The 22402-nt window shown below is 38.4% G+C and overlaps 1 protein-coding gene across 5 annotated transcripts in view; it reads right to left on the reverse strand.

The window, feature by feature from the left end:
• Positions 1 to 5251: 5251 nt before the first annotated feature.
• The window catches only part of adgrb1a (adhesion G protein-coupled receptor B1a), a 143470-nt gene continuing 126319 nt past the window's right edge, over positions 5252 to 22402 (reverse strand). For 4 of the 5 annotated variants that reach the window (XM_086154902.1, XM_086154901.1, XM_086154899.1 and 1 more), the window contains 7 exons: positions 17694 to 17865; positions 16675 to 16770; positions 16517 to 16556; positions 13304 to 13965; positions 11492 to 11527; positions 11128 to 11286; positions 5252 to 6970 (listed from right to left, as the gene is read on the reverse strand). In XM_086154902.1, coding sequence (XP_086011028.1) covers positions 6776 to 6970; positions 11128 to 11286; positions 11492 to 11527; positions 13304 to 13965; positions 16517 to 16556; positions 16675 to 16770; positions 17694 to 17865 — 1360 coding nt within the window. In that variant the 3' untranslated portion in view covers positions 5252 to 6775. The remainder of the gene's footprint in view (positions 6971 to 11127; positions 11287 to 11491; positions 11528 to 13303; positions 13966 to 16516; positions 16557 to 16674; positions 16771 to 17693; positions 17866 to 22402) is intronic. The other variant, XM_086154903.1, reaches the window with a different exon arrangement.

Consider the following 22402-nt stretch of genomic DNA (forward strand, 5'->3'; position numbering starts at 1 on the left):
CCACAACTGAGTATCCTTTGTAGTATCTGTCATGGACTACAGTAGTGTAGTGAATTTTAACATCATTTACCATACTGTTGCTGACCAGTAGTGTATGCTAATGGGGTGAATACAGAAAAAGCCTTTAGGCTACAGTCAATAGGGTCATCAGCAGTACACTGATTGGAGAGGCCTTTTTGTGGTCCACAGTTCTATTTACAGAACGAAAAAAAATGACTTTGCAGGAGGCTGTCCTTATTTTCCGAGTAAGCGAGAATGAAAATGTGCATAGCTGCTGTAAATCTCACAGGCTTCTAAATTTTTGCACCACTTGGCAAAGCAAATAGGTGGCTTGAAGACTTTCTCATTCTTAACAACTGCCTTTATGTTCACAGTCTGACTACAAGGAAATAAAGCACTGGTTCTGTGACTGAGTACTCATCCGTCACTTAGCACTTTCAGTTGAAATAAATGTTATTTATTTATTTACTGATTTAGCTTTTTCCCCAAGGCATGCCTCCCTGTTCTCTGTACCATGAAGTACATGAAGATGTGTACATGCCCATGTGTCATTTTGCAGGACACAATCCACATTGTGTTCTGGATTAGGAAGTTACGTTCCTGAAGATGATGGAAAGATAAGCAACCCAGATTAAGAAGTGATGGTGCGGATGAATTAGTACTAATGAATATAGATTCAAAAGTACTGGTAACTGAAAAGGTAGTTAAAATGAGAAAGAAGAAAAAAGAGTGTGTAGACTTCAGATTTGAAAAGGTTTCAAAAAAGCTTTGCCTGGAGACAATCCAGACAGAGATGAGGTAAAATACCATTGAGCTAGTTACTGGACTAATAATAGGAGCTATCAACGAGGTATTAATCCCCCTGTGGCTTCATTTTATTGAAATGGCAGTGTAAAATTAGTTTATATGTGATATGTGAAAATAAATTAATAGAAATCAGCAATTTAAAAGTTGGTTTCTTGAATATCTTTCCCCATTTACACATACAGCATTCATACAGTTACGCCCAGAAATACTCGAACAGTGAAACAATCTTCATGATTTTGGGCCACCACATTGGATTTGAAATGAAACAACTACAACAGAATTGATGTGGAGACCTTGAGGTTTAATTCAAGGGGTTGAACAAAATATGATTAAACATGTAGGAATTGTAGATATTTTTATATAAAACGGTCCTCATTTCAGGGCCTTGATCGTCCTTGATCAGTCCTGTTCCGACTTTATGTTTTGAGTCTTTTCAGTCCTGAGAATGATCGCTCCACTATGCTGTTGTAGCTGGAACGGTCACCACCGGCCTGAGCAACTTTGTCGCCTCAGGAACAGTTTGAATGAGATCCTTCTGGGCCAAAAAGTTTAGAAGCTGCCCAGGAGATTTACATTCATCCTTCACCGTTTGTGAGCTATACAGCCCGATGAGATTGGCAAAAAAATAGCTGTATGGCTGCATTTTACTTGCAAACTATTTATTGTAGCTTGCTATTACTAATTCTATTATTTTGTGGCCAAGAGGTAAGAAAGATCCCTTGGATCAGCGTTGGCCCCTACCATGAGGCACTGTTACTGCCTGCCTCACTTAATGTCTCTTTGCAGTCCTTGTAGGATTACGAGAAACACCTTACAGTTGTTGACGAAAAACATTATATACATCAGCTAAATTATGGAAATTTAGTTCATATATTAAAAGTGTTTTTTTTTTTTTTGTGACATCCACAGAGACAGCAATACGGTCTCAGTGCATAGCATAGCAGCACAGTTAGCAGAATCATTGCGCAATCCATGGTGGGCTCAGCTGGTTGCCGTGTCACTGCTAGTCTCTTCTTCATATTTGAATGGTAAATGTGAATTTTTTTTCAGTGATTTGAAAAAAAAAAACAACTGAAAATGGTGAAATTAAGTGGAAAAACCTTTATAGTACAAATCACTGAATAAATATAAACATTTAATTACTTTTTTCATTTTGGATTTTTTTCTTTGCATGATGACAGGTGAGGCCCGGCCTCCCCTGCCTCTACTGACTACATGTCACTGATCCCCATACACTTCAGAATTCATTCAGCTGCTTCTGTCTCCTTTTTTTCAGCCTCAGGATGGTCTGTTTAACGTCCATTGAGAACTCCTTTGACCGCATGTTGTGTGTTCACAGCAACAGCTTCCAAATGCAAACACCAAAATTAGAATCAACTCGAGATATTTTAACTGCTTCATTTATGACAGGTTACCGAGAGAAGAGCCCATGCAGCCTTTTTTTTTTTTTTTTTGCAGCCTTCTGAGTCAATTGTCCAATTACTTTTGGTCCCTTGAAAAAGAGGCAGCTGCGTATTAAAGAGCCATAATTCCTAAACCCTTGCTCCAATTTTTGGATGCGAATACCCTGAAATTACAGCTGAGAGTTTGCGCTTTAAGCCCATACTGATTACATAATTGTATCCTGATTATGTTTTTGTAAACAGCTAAAATAACCAAACTTGTGTCACTGTCCAAATATTTCTGGGCCCAACTGTAAATATGCCTGTGTGTGTTTTGTAAACAAATATTAAGCAACCGAATGTTTCTAGAATAGGACTTTATGTCAATGTCAACTGATTCCTCTATGATTGTAACGCCTTCGCCTATACAACCAATAATTGGGCTGTCACCTGATTTATCATTTAATATTCTTTCTCTGTAATGGAGGCCTGGAGAGTAATTAATGTCATACGTTATCAATATACAAAGTGTGCGTGGGACAAGACATGGTAATTGTTTTCTTCTTCAGTTTTTCAGAATAACATTCCATTGTCATGATGTTAATGATGAAATGTTTCAAAATAATGGAGATGAGCATCTACTCCAGGTAATTATCTCATATTTTGCACACAATGTCTATGTGTGATGCTTTGTGTTGGGTATGCACTGTTGATTCCCATAGCATTGACTTTTTTTTTTTTCAGACTATTTGTGTCTGGTTAAACGTTTATTTGCAGACCTGGACCCACTGACTAATTGGATATTGAGTGCATGAATCATCCGCATTACAGTTTTGGACACATTTAAATAATCATTTTTAATTACTAGCATTAATAATAAGTGAAGCACTATCATATTACTGACACCACTTTACATTTGGAGTTAAACGAAGAACAAATATTTCACAGGCCATTATGTCAGCCACTTGATACCACATGAACACAATCAAATCAGAAAGTGTCTTGAATTTTAAAACGTTAATTTTGAGCTCATACCCCTAAACTGAGACTTGCCTGGTATATGATATTCAATGTGGCCACCCATTTCCCTGTTGTTAGTCAATTGGTTTTCTTTTCTTCCAACATCATCTGGTAGGTATGTCAGCACAGACCAGAATAAGACCACGAGGGGTGTGTGTGGGGGGTAGATACACAGAAACAATGAAATGTAAATCCCATCGATCACTCAATTAAACATAATCAAAGCCTCAGTCTGGTCACTGTAACATTGCAGAGCAAAAACAATGATACAATCATATACATATACCGTAACAATTGCATAATGACGGCACAAGTTATTAATGTTGGGAGTCTATCTCAACAATGTATCATCTGGAAGGGGTTCTACTCACCAAGAATGTAAAGTAGATGTGATGAGGGATCTTTGGTAGGGTTGGACCAGAAGATGGTAAGGAGATAATGCAGATCTCATTGGGAAACTTCATTTAACTGTCGATGCTTTGCATTCCTTATTCTGTACATATTGGAGGTTGCTGTTGGATGTCGCTGCGCCGGACTTATTGCCTCCAGCTTGTGTGTCTCCAGTATCTTCTGTCAGCTTATGCAGGACTTTTTAATGATACTATGTGTGCCTGCCCTGCATCAATACTGCCTAGCACTTAGAGAGAATGTGGATGCTGTAAGCTAATGTTGTGGGAGGAGAATGGCTAATGGTTTTCCCTCTGATCTATATCAAAGGGTTCATGTTCTGGGTACTGGCAGGGGTCTTGGTTGTGGCCCCTATGAGGATAGTATATGCAAAGTCTGGCTTTGGACAAAGCAAGGCAAATGGCAACCTGACTTGGCTGTCTGGATTTATTCCCAAATCATAGACTTCTACAGCACAGCCATAAAGTCTGGATCTCCTGCCCTCAGGTTACTTCCATTGCTGCCTGATGATTAAAAGGAAATAGTTCATCGTACATTTTGCAAAAAAAAAAAAGTTCAGAGTCAATCTTCCCATTTGTGTCTATCCTCTAGGTCATTTCAGTCAACATCCTCAAGAGTTTCAGAAACCCAGGTTTTTGTTGTCCATATTGGTCTACTGTAAGGTCTAGCTGTAGACTTTGCTCCTGCTAATTCAAAACCTGTTTGACTTTGAAACATTCTGGTGGGGACGAAGGGTGTCATACTGAAAAGGGGCCTCAAGAGGAATGATATGTGATCTGGTGATGCAAGCAGTGTTTCCTTCTGACTTTCTCTGACCTGGCATTTCATGCAGTCCTCCAGTTCTTGCTGTGTGATCTGAAGACTACACTTTTTTTTTTGTTTTTTTTTTTTACCTCTAGGAGGCCTCAGTGTTACTGGAATCAGCAGCAATGCGGTGTCCAACCTAGCCATGATTCCTCGTTGTTTAACTTGGTGCTGCAGTGCAGGTTTGCATGTTCCTTTCCCTAGTGGATTCACAGGACAACCAATGTTGTCACCTCTGACCGCCGACTGCTGAATTCTTTTATGATCTGTTGTTCGTAGCAAAGTTTATATCTTCTCATATATATTTTTTGGCAGTGTCTGTGGTGTCCACCCTGAGTGGTCAAGCTGAAGTCATGCTTGCGGTTGTCCAGGGTACGTGTAAAGAACCCATTGTACCAAATGTGTTGTAAAGTGCCAGAAAATTGAAGTCTCCTCGGTCAGATCTCTTAAGACTCCTCTTCTGCTTAGAGTGTGTGATCCAGTTGTCCGGAGTAACGGGCTGGATATTTCGGTATGTCCCTCCGGTGCTACTAAGTAAATTTCAAAATCATCCTTGAACATCACTGAGCCCGTTCACAATTGAAACTGGGAGAGAAGAGAGAGAAGAATGATCAACCTAGCCTCTATTAGGACTCCTCCTCAGTAACTGTCTGTATGAAAGTTAAAAAAATAAAAATTACCTTTAAAAAATTGATTACTCAACATTGCTATCATAAATAATAAGGTATCACTTCTTTGAAAAAAATAAAAAAAATGTATGGGTACATTAAAAAAAAAAAAGGATATTGTTTTATTAACAGTGCTGGCAAGAAAATATGATGGCTGTTGTGTTTTATTATATAGATATGCTTTATTAGAAATAAGACACATTCATTTTGTGCTCTGAAAACTGTACATTAACAAAAAGGCAACTCAAGTAAAATAAAAAGAACAGTGAGAGGGGGTTGAAAAGGGTGTGCATGATGAGGTAGGGCACAGAGTATCAGGATGTGGGAAGAAAATATGTTTTGGGGTCAGGATTCAACCATAAGGATTTTAACAAAAGCAGATTGGGAGGGGGGGCAATGATGGGTGGCGATATCAAAAACACACACGATAACACTGTGATACAGAACACGCGTATAGTCCAGTATCCTGAATGGATCGGGGCGAGGGGGTGCGTCAGTATCAGAATAATCATGTTCATATTTATAATAATGATAACAACTATTCCCCAAGCACAGTAAGAAAGATATTCATAGACTAAAATCCATTCTGTAGAACTCTGTGAAATAATTACATTGCTGTACATAAGGACTCCAAATGAGCCTTGTGCTTTCTGTGTGCAACCACCATTTCTGACAAACCATGCCTGGTGCCTTTCACCGTCCCACATGTAAAGTCACCTGCTTATCATCTATTACACACTCACACGCACACAAATACACACGCACTACTTTGTATCATCTGTACCAAGCCTGCTTGTACATCGTCACACACAATGAACATGGCTCCCTCTGGTCACATCAGTGATGACGTCCACAAACTCCCTCTGTGGGCGCCAGAGGTTGACACCCCATTATATTGCTGCGTGCTAGCCGATGTCTCTGAGGTGTTCTGATGAGAAGGCAACCTGTCATTTTGGCTCATGAGCATTTTTTTCAGGCCTGCATCTTACCCATCCCACACACATGGGGCCAACCTCCTGAAACAAGGAGGGTATTAAAAAGAAAAAAAAAAAAAAAAAAAAAAAATTGAGCCAATGATAAGGAGGAGTCAAAAGGGAAAGGGATTCACACTGAGGGGCACATAGGTGTGTGTTTTGGCAGTCTGCTTCCTCAAAGCCTTTTATTTTCTTCCTGTGATTGATGGTAAGGTGGCGGAAATTCCAGGAGCAACTTGCCATATGTGCCAGGAGGGAGAAAGAGTTGAGCTGAGATGCAACATAGTTCCAACAGTAAAAATAGAAAAATTAGACAAAATCATGATTATTACATGGTAACCATATAATACAAGGCAACAGGTAAAAAGTACATGATTTTCTTTGCTATGCTGTTTATTACATGACAGTCGCTGAATCAGCCTCCCATGTGACTCACCGATGGCTTGTACATGGAGATAAACAGTTTTTTTTCTGATTGAGACAGTGGGACGAAACATTAAATGAAAGAACATAGAAAGAGACATCATGATACCGTTCACTCTTTTGATTGGTTAAATTAATTTCTGTTCTTTCTCCTTCACACTGGAGTTGGGGGTCATCCAGCCAGTTGAGTCAAAATACAGAGCAGGGCAGTGTGTGTCATGTCTGCTTCTTTGTCTGAAAGCATTTGGGAATAAATTGGGAGCTGTGGATGAAAGGAAATCTGACTTGATCACACCTCCGTCTGCAGGTCCATGATCTCTTGACCCACCAGAGGAATGGTTGCACTCGTCTTCTCCCACTCTACAGTTTGCATCTCCAGAGGGGAGGCGACCACAGCTTCTAGGTCCTTCCTCACCCAGGATGGGGGGGAGTGGGTCTTCCTGATACCTTCCCATGTTCTTTTGCTCGGGGTCTGCTGCTTGTCCTGATGAACAGGAAAAAGAGAGAGAAAATATTTGTTTGGCTCAGATAGAAATGGTCACCTGACACCATGGTTAGAATTGAGGAAGCCACCTTTGAATGGTGTCAAACAGGCAGGACAGCGGGTGGTCCTTCCAAGGAAAAAAAATGAATATCTGCACATCCTAACCAGCCATTTACACAAATCAAATTCACCATTATGAGTGCAGAGCCGATTCAAAGCATGCATCAAGCACATTATAAAATGGGAGTGATTGGTAAAAGAAAAAAAAAAAAAAAAAAAGAGTAAAACTAAATTTGATACATTCTCATTTCAAATGGATCTCAAAAATTCACCACACTTGAATATGTGACAGTCTCATCAGGTAGCTTTCAGGTCAGTAGAGTTATTCAAAAATTATCTAAACTTCACCAGGTCATTGTAATGACTTTTAAAAGTGCTGTCAAGGTATCTTAACAGCTTTTTTCATAAAAAAAGCGTGTAAACCGTAAACAAAAGCAAGGAATGGCTAACATCTGCATACTTTTACAGGAGATAACAGTTACAGAGCTGACTATACTGGACACTGGTATAGAAGATCGGCAGAGATGAATGAAAAAAAGCCATGATATTAATCATCACATTACATCTGAAAAAGCAAAATGTCCTGATATCATCTCTGTAGCTGGATACCTCTTGCTGCAACGGATCACTATAAGAAAGGATAGGTATGTAGCAAATCAGCTGTGCATCGCATACACAACAAAATCCTACTTAAACTGAAGTCCGGAAGGAATATAAACATACACAATATCTGTTTTAATATATGTGTCCACCTTTGGTATATTATGGCGGGGGAAGAGGTTTGTTTCTGAGATTAAAACACAATCTTGAGGTTCAATGGCATGCTGTTTGATAGCTGAAGTGTGGAGATGGAATGATATGGCTGCAGATGTGACAAGAGCCAAGTTGGGGGCAGGGCTGGGTTATCCAAAATGTGTTTATCATGTGACTTCTTTGTGATATATGCAAGGATTGACAAACTGATAAAAAGCTGCTTAAAAAGTTAAGTCAGTCTGAAAATAATTTATCAATTACATGTTTAGAACAGAAAGTAATTTAACTATGAGGGGCTATTAACCACGTGCTCAACAGGTGCATCTTGTCGATATACTGCAAGACTCGTAACTGACTATATTGTAATTTGACAATATAACACGTTATTATAATAAGCAATGTCTTTGGTCAGGATACTGATCTGAAAGGGGATATTTCAGACAAAATGGCCCGTTTTAACATGTGTATGCAAATAGAATTGGCAAAAAAAGATTGCTGTGACTATCATTGTGCTTTTTTTTAACGTTAGAATACAGTTAACACCAGTCAAGCATTAAAATAACTGCTGTAGAAAAAAAAAAAAATCTTTTTAATGTGGTACAAAGCAGCTCTCTTAATCCTGGCACTTAAGAGTGGTGCCTGAACAGAGCTAGGAGCAACTGGAGAAGGAATTAACCAGAGTTGCAGGAGTTAGGGATGGAGGTGAAACAATTTGAATTATTACATTTTCTTTCTGGGAGAGTTTTCAATACAGCAGTAGAAACCATTATGAGCTGGTTATCCAAACTCTTGCCACTACACTCAGAGACTAATGAGTGCTTGAGTTGTTTATCAGTTGAAAAAAAAAAAAAAAGATATCTAATGACAATCTTCCATGAAGTGCAGCATTGGACAGATGTTTAAAAACCTTGCTTTGAGCAATTGTAAAGCTAACTTACACAGGAAGGCTGTGATGATAATTACTGCATCTTTTAATACTTATTTCTTTGTACACTTTGGGAATACTTTCCGTAATATGAAATTATAAATCGGGGAATTCTTAATTCAGTGAAGTTGAGCCTATATGTGCAGTATAAATACTGTAGGTTTCCAAAACCATGAGAAAACTCGGGTTTCTATGCTGATGAGGTTATGAAAAATAACTCAAATGCTTGCTAAACAACCTGATACCTACACATTTATTCAAGGTAGTGCTCAACATTGGCAATGATTACCCCTCTGCACCATCCAGCTCTTTGAATTGTCTATATATGTTTCACTTCTCGCACTCCCTAATATATATTTTGGAGTTTTGAAAATATCTTCAGCTCAGTCTGGTGACCCTGCATGAAATAAGACCATAGTGCTGGACAAACTGAGCACAGGGGCCCCTGCCTGTTAATAACTCGGTTAGCAGAGGGGAATGGAAATTAAGTGATTGCTCCTGCAGAGCTAATATAAACTTCCTCTTACATCCTCTACTTGTGGCTTTTTTGGAGTAGGCTACAAAAATGCTAGGAGCTTTTCCCCTTCTGTTTGGAGGAAAAAAAAACAGTTGACCAACTGAAACCTGATGTTACAAAACCATGGACGGAACACAATCGCTAATTATTCACATTCTGAGGGGGAGTAATAACACGGAACATATACTGATGTCACTGAAACAATGGCATAGGAGAGTATTTACAATTATTTTCTTAGTGGACACGGGATCCCCAGTTCAACAAACCCAATGGTATTGACTGGTAATGGTATCATGACTGTATTTTCTTGAAATAGCTTTTAATTTGTGGGGAAAAATAATAATGTCTGCAATTCATCATTTTGGACAGAGACATTTTGTTTAGGGCGAGGGTGGAGAAATGGAACTCCTGTTTGGCAACATTTAAGTTTAAAGGGTCACTGAAGCTTGCATATTTCAGTGATGATAATTAATGTCATATATTAACAATTTTCTGCCATAAATAAGATGCTTGTCTCTCTTGTCAAGTATCAACTGAACTTTGAGAGACTTTTTAAAAGTGTTTCTTGTTTGCATTTGGAAGAACTTGAACGAGTCCTACCAAACCTTATTCTTTACGTCTGTATATACCCAATGTAAAGGTGAATAAAATAAAATCTTCATTTGCATCATGAACAAAAGGTGTCCCTGAATATATGATTATAGTACAGACAAAGTAATATTTGGCTCTAAATAAATAAATGCTGGTGATGCTGAAATAGTGAACAATACTGCTGGTGCTGCCTGCACTACAAAAAACAGAAAACAAAATAACAAAAATATCAATACAAAAATATGTTCTTTGTAGAAAAGCTGCAATGAGATTTTTTTTAAAATTTTTTCTGCAACTCATGAAGTAATCTACACTGACAATCGAAGGACTTAAACACTGAACAGGGATGAACGTATAAGTTCGCAAAGGGAGAGACATTTTCAAATAACTTGGCAAATGATTGGAAGACCAATCTTTCCATCACACCTAAATTTGTTCAGGTGAATAACAACAAAGTATTAACAAAAGCCTTCTGTGCCACTCTATGCTCTTCTTTTATTGAAAACATTCTCCTCAATTCTCCTGTACCAAAATCTAAGGTAACCTCTTGAAGATTTATTGTAATTCTTTTGAGTAACTTGGCCTCCTCATGCAAATTTCTAGTGATTCCAAATAGAAAAAAAAAAAAATCTATCCACCATGTGACACGGTTTTGCAGAAATCTGTTACCACCATGAGTTCAATACCTTTGATTATGTCAGCTGTTTTCATTTTATTCAAACCTGAATTTAATTCCTGTTACACTACCGCTTCGTACTGTGATTCGATCAATTAGCGACTTTCCTCACGTATCGACATGTCAAGGGGACTGGAAACTACTTGGGATGGTAATGATAATGTCTTGAGTCTCAAATTTCACTGGCTGGATTAAAATAGAAGATTATACTTTTAACCTCTTTCTGCAAAGACAGTGGCTGGACTCAGGGTATCAAAGAGGTTGTATCGACCCGTAGCCAGCCAACAAGTTCAAGTACAATCCATATTGGTGTTCCCTGGCAATGGGGCCAGAAAATACACAAGACTGATGCATCCATCAGACAGCTAAGCTGGATACACGATCAATATGAACTATAGTCTCCAAACCGTTGCCCACAACAAATCTGATGCATCAAAAATTGTCATTAAAAACTGCTGTCCTGCAATGGTGTTTGTTGTTTTTTTTTTCTTTGCGCAGGCCTGAAATTATTCCAGCTTAAGTCTCCTGACTGCTCAAGTCTCTAGACTAGCAACGCTCAATACGAGAAAAGGAAAGCAGTATTAGATTTATGGAAGAGAGGAAGGGGCAGAACAGAATAAAGTTAAACTTTTTACACTCATGTTGGTCTTGTCGCTGCTGGCAGAGGACACACTCCATCTTTTGGCAGCTTTGGCATCAACAGGTGGAGATTCTCTATCCTTGTCTGCACTGTGAATCTTCCTGCTCAGGTCCTGAAACATGTCCTGGTGGCGTTTCCGGGTGTGCATTATCTTCTACACAAGAACATTGCACATGACGTACAAGGTAAACAGCACAGGCTACCATTAATTCTATGTCACCTGCTTCACATTCATTGTCTCATCTCAAGACTACAGTCACAGCCCAAACGTTGAATAATAATCGTATGCAAAAATCTAGAGATCTACTAAGAGACATATCAGATTTCTTGTCTGGAGGAATCAAAGAGACTAAAATTACCTCAAAGTCAAGCTCTGCATAGCGTGATTTTCGTCGCTGGGGGGGAGATGAGACAGAGAGATTAAAGATGTGTCTGGATATTGCGTGACTTAGTAGAAGAAAAGCGCTCGTATTTGTACCTCAGTCGGTCAGGACGGGGTGTTTGTGCGGTAGAGAAGATCAGTGAGTCAATGCGTGAGGAGTCGCAAACTACTGCTGGTCATTCTGACCCTACTGGCACAAGTCTGCAGTTGACAGATTGTGACCGAAAGACCTTTAGGTCAGCTGTCATGGAGTGGTGAAGGAAAACCTGACCTTCGGGCTGCTTGGCTTCTGTGGCAGCTGCTGACTCGTTTGCCACTGTCGAAATGCGTTTTGCCCTTAAGTGAAAAGACACCAGCAGGCGGATGTCTAGGCCGCTGTGTGTGGATCGCTGTGTTGTCTCATCCAGCTACTGCTGTCTGCCCAAGCTGCTGACTGAAAACTAACCTTTTCAAAGATGTGTGTCTTTTATGCAGCCAGAAATGTTGGGGTGTATTGTTGTGGATCAAGGGCTGATTATCTTAATTACAGCATGAGGGAGAGATGACCCAAGCATGCAGGGAACTTAACCAAGCCAATGCATGGAAAGCTTTAACTGTTGAGTGGTTCAACTCCAATGTGGCTTCACAATGGACAGTGAATACAGAATGAGATGACATGCGAGGACAAGAACAACAGGGATAAATTATCAAACGAAAGCTCATGTTGAAAGGGATACTTCGCTGTAAAACAAATTGTGTTTCAAATTACTGCCCTTCTCAAATACAGAGGGAAACACTACACTAGGGATTAATTATCTACCATCTGCCATAGGGTCAAGTTGTTTTACTTAGCTGTACATGAAAATATTGAAATTAAATGGCATTTGAGTTAATTCATGTCACCAATAATTGATATATTTTCAAAGAAAAGTTCACTGGAGAATGTTTGGGCTATTTATATTCAAATGTTGGAAAATCAATTATGCTAAAACATTTGAATTGATGTAACTGACAAAGTGGAAAAGTAGGATGATCAAAAAAGCAGGACTCACTGAAGTATTATTATCCTTATTAGTCCAGTGTGTAGAATTTGGGAATGGTTATTGACGCTTAATTTTCAGTATAATGATTTCATACGTTATACTATATTTCTGTGTTTTTATTCAGTATTCAGCACTATTTTTAGTCAGAGATGTTTTTTCGGGAAGGTTCATTTTTTTTTAAACTCAATTTTTATTTTTAAGGATAATAACAATGACAGTGGCTATTATGGATACTCCAGCTTAAGAGGAAGGACACGAGGAATAAATTGGTGAGTCAAATAGTATTTCCTTTCTAATGTTGTGTCTATTGTGATTTAAGGTATTGCAATGTTTTTATCTTTCAAAGTTGTTGTAGTTTGTTTGAGTTAAGAAGTAACATTCCTATGCATAATAAGGTGAGTATCTCTTTGTAGCAGAGAACAGTTTTATCTGATAAGGACTTTGAGAGTCAAGATGAATGATCCAGCATCATTCATGTCGACAAACAAAGTTCTGATATTCAAAAAGACTTCAGTCACTAAATTCTACACACTAGTTATTTAAAATACTAGGAATGGGCTTACTTGATAGTTGGTCCATAAACTGAATTGAACCTTGTTTAAAAAGACTACACTTAGAAAAAACATGAAAACCTTGACGATTCTTAGCAAGACGAAGGTCAATAGCCATAAAACAATTCAGAGACTCAACACCCATATATTACTTTGAATATGACAAATTATCCTAGAAAGTCTTGGGGGAAAAGAGTACTCTCATCGGTATCTTACCTCCAGTGAGCTCATGGACAGTGTGGAGACCGTCTCACTCTTGGAAATTCCACCGCAGTTCCCAGAGTCTGCTCCATCACACATGCTGCTGGCTAACTGCGAGTCTCTGGCGATTTTTTGAAGGTTGTGGGCAGGTGAGTCTCTCTCTGAGCATGACACACTGACCTGGTCAGCAGGAAGGCTTTTCAGCCCAAAGCCAGGAACTGGCTCTCCACTGGTGGGGTTGGCTAGATGGATGAGCCTAGTCTGAGGCAGCTGCTCCATACCAATGTTATACTTCGTTGTCTGCTCCTCCTTTCCTTTGCCTGGTTTCAGGGTGCCGGTGTTGTTGCTTGGTAGGGTAACATACCCCGGACCTTTTCCAGCACCCTCTGAGCTACTGCCCTCTCCGTTCCCCCGTGGCATTTCTCCATCTAGCTGCTTGAAAAGCTCGCCATCACAGATGTAGATGGATTTAGCACCTGGTAGCTCAGTGCTGATTCCCTTGGTGGCGCCTTTCTCTCTGCGCAATGTCAGAGTGTGGCTGGTGTAGTCGGCCATGTTCTGGAGATGGACTTTGGCCATACTAGCGGGCATGGTGTTAAAGTTAGAACCCTTCTGAAGAGTGAGAGCTCCTGATGAGGCCTTCTCGTCCCCTTGGAGGGAAGAGCGTTTTGTGGTACCTTGAAGAAACCAAGACAAGGCTTAGGAACTGAGGATATGGATCAGCATGTGTTGTATGCTATAATCTATGAAATATTTGGAGGTAATTTCAATCAATTAATGCTTTCATGGTCATGAGAAATGCTGGAAAGTATACCTTTAAACTGACAGTTTGTATCTTCGTGATATTGGATTGTTTATGGTCAGTTATTTCATTCCTTATAATCATTATTCGATTTAATTGTATTGTTGTCTTTTACATGTTTTTTTGAATATTTCACTAAATAAAGGGATCATTTAGAAGGATGTTTGGTGGCCGGAGCAGGGAACCTTGGTGGTCCGATCCTCAACCGCAGAAGCTGACTCTTGGAACATCGAATGTTGCCTCTCTAGCGAGGAAGGAGCCCAAGCTGGAGCAAAAGGCTGAGAGATTCCGACTAGATACAGTCAGATTAACCTCGATGCACAGCGTGGGGTCTAGAATTAGGCCTCTTGAGAGGGGTTGGACTATTATATTCTCCAGTTGCCCCCGGTGAGAGGCGCCGAACAGGTGAGGGGCTGCTAGAGGGGCTGCTAGAGAGTGCTCCTATTGGGGACCCCCTTGTTATACGAGGAGACTTCATTGACAGTGAGACTTGGAAGGGCATGATTGGGACTCCAGGCTGGCCTGATAACGCTTTGGGGTCCCCCTTGAAAAGCTGGACCATGTGGCGGGGGAGAGGGAGGTCTGGGCCTCACTGCTCTGGCTGCTGCCCCTGCGACCTGACTCTGGGTAAGCAGGGCTAGATAGATGGACGGATGGATGTTCTTGCAAATTTCGAGGGTTTATCTGCACTCTGTCATTTTCTGTTTAGTACCTATCCATCTTGCTCAAATGGGCATTGAGTTGTATTTTTGACGTATAATTAAATTTCCGAAGCTTGAAAAATGTGTCAAAATACCATACCAACATACCCAATGTTTCAGAGCAACGTCGGGGTTGCTTGACCTATGCATTGGTTAGTGCTTTGCAGTGTGTCCCAGTTAATAGCACATGGCTCGCTGTGACCTTGTGGACCACTTCAGTGTAACAAGTGGTGACTTATGGCAGAATGTATATTGTACTCCATGTCCAAACTAGTAAACAACATCAGACAATGCCCTATCCTTTTTTGTGTAAGGCATGCACACGCTCACATAGATTTGCCTGTCTCTATGACTCTGATAGATGTGCCAAGATTTACCCTTAAAAGATGCTCTCAGTTTCAACAGCCATGCAGCACATTTTCCCTTTGCTATTGAAAAAAATCAGGGAAGAATAACATATAAAATTGTTACTTGAAGCCAATCATATTTTTCTCCAAATTACTTTAGATCCGACAACTATTTGATTTTAAAGCCCTGTTATTTATTTATTTATTTTTGCAATTTTAAATGCAATTCATTCAGTATGTGTAGGAGCTCAGCAACTCCCTCAAAAAAAATGGGAAAAATGCGTGAGCAAAGAAAAATTCAGCAACACACTGCAAATTTCGCTAGATATTCCTCTCATTTTGGCAAAATGTAAAAACTGTTTCAATGGTTCCAATCTCTCTCCACTCTAGATCATTTAATTGACCAGACTGATATTGCAATCTCTGATTTGTTCATCTTCGAATATTCCTTTTATTTTTTCATTTTTTTTGAGACTGAGGGAGAATTTATGGTATTAAACCTCGGGTGAGATTGCACCTTGAGAGACTAGTTAGTCACAGGCCCATCCTACCATCTGCTGAGCCTCAGTCAAGTTAATGGCACAGAATGCGGTGGAAGAGTCAGCATTTGTGACGGTGGGGACTTTTGTCATTGCCTGCGGTGGTAGCAACTCACGTGTCTAAGGAAAATCATCAGTGCTGAAAGGTACAAGCAATTTCTGGAACAGTGTATGCTGCTTTCCTTGCAGTCTCTGTTTCAGGGACATTCCCTCCTTATTTCAGCAAGACAATGCCATGGGTTACAATTGATTTGTATGCCTCTCCCACCGTTTTTGTGTCAAAAGTTCCCCTGAGTTAATACAAATATGGGGGTCATCTTTAATATCTGGTGACCTCCTTCATGTAATACAAAGAAAACATTATTCATCTTTCTCTATTTTTCAGTCTTCGTCTGACTTGGCCTGTTTGCCCCCACTGCTTTGGTGCTCTAGATGATCTCATATCCGGTCTTAAGAGATACCAAAACTTTCACAGCTAGCGGATATCAGTCCCCGGACAGTGCTAGTGGGGACTTAATTATACTATTGCCATGTAGGAGAGACTCTGATAGGATTAGGTATTATCATCTTGCAATTCAACATTGTCCCACTCATACAGTGCGATAAACAATGCTGTACTGCACTAATATGCTGCTAGTCAACAGACTCTTGTCAAAAGGACCCTGCTGTGATGTTGATTGTAAGACAGAGATCATAGCTGAGTGGGAACATGCTCCGCATCTGTTCCAACTCAACGGGAGAAAATGAAGACAGAGGAAGCACACATCCTTAGTCTTTGAGCCGACATCCCAAAATTCATGTAACACGCAAAGACAATATCAAAGAGCAAGGAAACTTACCTGATCTGCAAGCCATATCAACATCTTTCTCAAAGTCAGTCTGAGAACAAAGGTTAAAAAAACAAAAAAAATTGTTATTATTACTATTCTGCAGACATCTGTCCTCATATACACACATTTATTGTGAATAAAAAGGGTGTACTGTTTACTTTACTAACCATAAGCTGAGCATGGCCATTCTGGAAAGATCCTCCAGAGTCTCCATTTGCGTCTTCCTGGCGGTCCACAACACGACATTTCACTGCCTCCTGGACCTGATAGGGGTCAGGAAAGGCTATTCATGTTTTTCGATTTTTATTTATTTATTTTTTAAACAACTTGAACCATAAATGTCTTTGTTTAGCTTTCTCTTAATTATTTTTGATCCGTATGTGAAAATTAATTCACAAAATAAATAATTAATGATTAAGGTCAACAAGGTTTCCTGAAATAGGATTTAATCTCTAAAAAGCGATTGGTCATTAAGATATTAGATTGTCAGTGATTAAGCTTTTATTTGCCAATTTCTGTTTTGTAATAAAATTTAATGTGTCTGTATAAATTACCCAATTATACAAACAAATACAAACAAACTTAAAAATTGATTTTAATGAGTGAATGAACAAACAAACAAACAAGTCAATGAAGATTAAACAAGGCTGGTTCTCAACCTTTAGCCGGTACTATCAATATAAACTAGGGTAACAACTTCAGCACGCATCATAAGTCAGCTAACCATGGCTTACATTTTGTAACAAATTGAAATTACAATCAAATATAATCCTTTGGATAATTAGTCTCTTAAGAACTGATAGTTAAATCCATTTTTGAGAACAGTGAGCCACTCAAATCAAAATGATTTTCCAGGTCATTTAGGGATTTTCCATTGCTTCATATCTGTTGGTTGTGAGGACAAACTGGTAGCTTTTGGAATCTCAACCTTGTTTTGCTATCAGATTTTTCAATTTGTGATACTTATGATCGAGATTTTATATACTGTTAGTCCTATTTGGATGTGTTTGACACGAAATCATTCTTTTTTTTCTTTCCTTGCTTCTTCTGCGCAACAACTCAATGTATTCATTCATACACAAAAGTATAATTCATTTTGATCTCAAAATATAGTGATTCTTTTTTTTTTTTTTTTTTCAATTTTTGTGTTTTTACACAGTATGGTGTCTATTATAATGCCAAGTACCTCTCTTCGTAGGATACAGTGTACCATGACAATGACAAAGCCTTCCAGTGAATCAAAGACGGCAAAGAGAATCTGGAAGAGTGCAGAGCGCCGGTCTGTGATGGCAAGGACAGCTGACATCCACGTGAGGGCAAGGAGTGGCAAAACCACACAGGAGCTCCACAGTGATGCCCTGGAGGACAGGAAAGTAAAAGAAGTCAGTAAGAGTCCCAAAAAAGACATTGTTGGCTCTGAACAGGAGTAAAGTATAAATATAGATTTGCTTTAGTTGAAAAAAACTACACATTGCAAATATTCATATTTATCATATTAAAAATAGAGTCCTAAAGCAATACTTGGCCTTTAGAGGGGCCCACGTTGATAGTTTTGTGTAAGCAGCCTTGAACTTGATCCATGCATTAACCATCAGGACAAATATCTATGCTACGGTCACAAACAAATACATACATCCATTATTTCCAGATATATATGTTCATCGATCACATAAATTGCATGCATGTATGTTTAAAATGGTTCATTCAAACCATATTGGAGATAGTGCCACAAGAGAAAGGAGGACTGAGGGTGAGCAGTGAGGAAAAAAAACATGAGAGAATGCGGACAAACGGAAAAAGAAGAGCAGAGAAAGACAGGGGAGTGGGCATATTTGAAGATGAGCTGACCGTCCATGGCATTCCCTTTGTCCCAGTTGGACAATTTCACATATGCTGTATATTAAATGTTTGTTTAGTCCAACCAAAAAGGTATCTGATAGTGATTGAAAAATATGCTATTAAAATTTTGGCCAATTTTCTCACTTTTTCGTTATTATATACAGATGACTGACGATTTGTCATTTTGTCTTTTATTAATAACTTAGTCAGTTACTGACACTTATTGACTTGAATTGCATAGTATTCTACTACAAAAAGATTTGCTTTATGTCCCCTTACAATTAAACCACACAGATATTTTTAATATTTTGGATTGCTGCAAGAAAAGTATTTTAGTAAAAAACAATCACACTGAAACTTTCACTTCATCTTCATATCTTTATATTTATCTAGGTATTTATTTGAATATTCTTAAATATATTTTTCAATTACATTTAGTTCTACACCAAAAAAAACAGTTTGTAAAGTGTGAATGCTTCATTTATTGCTCATTTTGAGGTGATTTTCCGGAATATCAGAAGACTCACTGCACTCAAAATAAGCAACATATATTGTCTGACAGACCGAACATAATTGATCAACTATCTACACAGTTTGCACTTTTGCAGATGTTTCAAATGCATTCAGGCTTATACAGCACACACTGGAAATGACAAAGGGACCTAAAAATTCTCTGAGTCATCCAGAAAAATAAGACAGACATTATAGATAGAAAAAACAAAGGGATCTCGAGTCATACCAGGTATAAAGCGTTTGACGCTCGCTGAAAGATTCGTCAAGCACATGCCATTTTAGGGGGAAAAGTCAGATATAGCAATATTTTGATGAGTAAAGATAGTGGGGCAGGAGCAGGAGCACGGTTGTTATAAAAAGTGAACTTTTTGGGGGGAATTTCAGAGAAACTGAGTGTATTCTCTGAGAGCGGTCTATAATTGTTACCTACAGTTGATGCCAAGTTTTACAAAATAAAATGATGACTACTGTTAGCTATGTATTAATGCATTGTCTATATTATTATTGGCTTTAGACAGAACTTTTGAAATGCCTGACTGAACAAATTCCATATCCTATTCCATTCACGTCAAAGCAGAGGGTAAAAATAACTGATGTGTCAAACTCTCCCAGAGACTTTTCTTTAAACTATATTTTTACCAATGGCTTACATACAATCCTAAAAGTTAAGAGAATGCTTTTGGCTCCCAAAATGCCTAATATGTCTAAACATAAACCAATTGATTAATTAGGTAAATAAATAAATACGTACAATGGAAAATACTAATTTCAGAGAAATTGAACAAGAAAAACACAACCTGCTGTTAAAGTCAGTGCAAAATGGGTTTGTGAAAATAGGGGCAGCTGAATGGAAAAATAGAAGCAAGCACTATTTATGTGGTTTATTTTTTCAAAATTTATTCTAACATAAAACTGTTTATCAAAAATTTGCTCATGTATGGATGCAAGCATGTGCGTTTCTATGTATTGTTATCTATGTCGTCTACCCTGCAGCTTATTCCATCTGTCAGGCAAGAGGTGAGGTTCACCCTGGATCCGTAGCCAGCCTATCACAGGGCCATAATGAGAGGCAAACAACCAATCACCCTCTCATTCACTCTCTTGACACTAGATAGTTTGTGACAAACCTACTAGATGCTTTTGAACCCCTGTACTATTACTGCTCTAAAATAATAATAACAACAATAACAACAAAAATGTTATCATAGATATCATACTTGATATTAGAATTACCATTATTAAACTTGAAGTTGTGCATATTTGTTCTTGTCTACTATTAGGACACTTTTGTAGAAAACATATTCTGTCTCGTGCAATGCTGGAAAATATGAATATTCATAAATATATGAACAAATCTGTTTCACAGACTTGTGGGGGAGGGAATTTCCTGAATTACAATCGAACTTAGAAGTGAGCTCAGCTCAAGCCCAAAGTGATTAAAGCATATCCATTCACATCTTAGCATCCAAATTAGATGTGCTTTTGAAACCTGATGTGCTCTTCCCATGTCCTCGTGCGTGACAAGATCGCTGACTAAAAATTTCACAAAATCAGCTTTAATCATCGTTTGTGCATACTCCTTAATCTCCAACTGACCTTATAGACTTATGGAAGGATATCAATGCGGGAGAAGAGTGCTGACATGCAAGGGGGGGAGGGGTAGTTTTATGAGTTAAGTCGGTAAAGACAAAATTTAATGACATTTTTTACGCGAGCCATCTGTGAAGCCTTGTTGGCCATTTATCATTTGAGTAGATTTTTTTTTTTAAACTTCCCTGAGTGAAGAGTACAGGTGCACATGGAGTATACAGGATAACACAAAGCAAAAGGAACAGGTAAGTTTAATTAAATTTTAAGAGAGCGACTTGTGCGTCTTGTGAAGATGCAAAAATTCTGCCAGGGGCACCACTTCGAAAGGGCCACTCTAAAGTCACTTACTTAATTTATTCATGTTTTTAGACAAAGCGCACACTCACTATTTAGGTCAATTCTCATATGCTTTCAGAGGTGGGTGCAGAGAAGACACAGGTGTCTGAACACATTGATAACATGAGTGTGGTTGTTACAAGCAGAAAGGCAGAGGCATAAGCTATTGCAGAGACCTGATGTGAATGATAAATCATTGAATATCAAAATAATCTTAACTAAATCATCCTATAAAGCCTAAATAATGAACAAAGAAAAAGGGAAATCACTTGATAAATAAATAAATCATATGAATGATAAACTGTATACATGTCATTTAGAAAAGTTTGGAATATATTTATCAAAAAGAAAAAAAAAAGAAAAAGAAAAAAAAAGAAATCAAAAGAACCCCATTATGTGGAGTTTAACACCCATGAAAGGCCCAATGCAGATCGCATCAGTCTGTGCAAAGACTTTTTACCAAATCCATTTGCATAGCATGGCAAACAGAAAATTTGTACTGATCTCACTTTCATTTTATTCTGCTAATCTTTGCCACCACTTCCATTTGGTTTATTTTTCCAAGATTTCACCCCAGCAGGGCAAATTACACACTATTACTTTAAAAGGTAAAGTTCAAGACAACTCTTGCACACATGGTTTCTTAAACACGAAACAAATAGCTGACAACACAAAAGTAGACTAAATGACCAAAACAATTTGGTAACTTTAGGATTCTCAAAAAATATTAAAAAACAGAACTTTGTCTCACTGTATGGAAAGCTACACCTGTGAGAATCCCTAGGGCATTTGGTTGCAGAATCTTTTGTGAATCATACAGTCAAATATTTGAGGATGGTGCCTTGCATCAAATTGTAATTCAAGATTCAAAGGATTTATTGTCATATGTACAGTGTGGAAAAATATTTCCCCGTGCACTGAAATAAAAAAAAAAATAAATAAAAAATGTGATCTGTCTAATTGGTTTTTGAATTGCATGTTCCTTTATCCTACTTGTAGAATAAATTAAAGTCATTGAAGGTCTTATTAATGATTTAAGGTTATGATTGTCCGCAAATAAACTAAGAGGGATGGGATGATGCCGTCCAGTAATGACGGGATTATCATTTACAATTTCAAACTGTTTAAAATTCTGAATATTGTGAGCTGAACGCCTTCCATCATCTGGAAATGGAAGAGATTTGGTCTATAATGAGCTTTGCTGACTTGGTCTGATGTGAATAACCTGCCTGACCAAACTTCATTTTCAGGAAATATGACAAAAAACATGCAGACACTCAAGTGATTTCTGTCAATTTGGAAAGGGTCACTTTGACGGGTGAAATTGGACTGTAGTAGTCACATTTCTCACTGGGTCGACTGTGATTGGCAGAAAATAGAGCCCATTATGTGGTATATTGGCTCAGAGATGCCATAATGCAGAGATGAGAGCATTATTATTTGCATATATTTTAAAGTTTAACTGAAGTTTATCACGAACTGTGCATAATAATTAGAAAATAAATATATAATCATCTCAGAGATTAAGTTTATTCCAAATTAAAAATGACAAGGACAAGGTGACATGGGTAGAGTTGTGAGGAGTATCACTGGGCCATTAATAGATTGGTGGAAATT

The sequence above is a fragment of the Fistularia commersonii genome, chromosome 11 (assembly GCF_037954325.1).
Source record: "Fistularia commersonii isolate RoL2024-O1a breed Wild chromosome 11, RoL_Fcom_v1.0, whole genome shotgun sequence".
Taxonomy (NCBI): domain Eukaryota; kingdom Metazoa; phylum Chordata; class Actinopteri; order Syngnathiformes; family Fistulariidae; genus Fistularia; species Fistularia commersonii.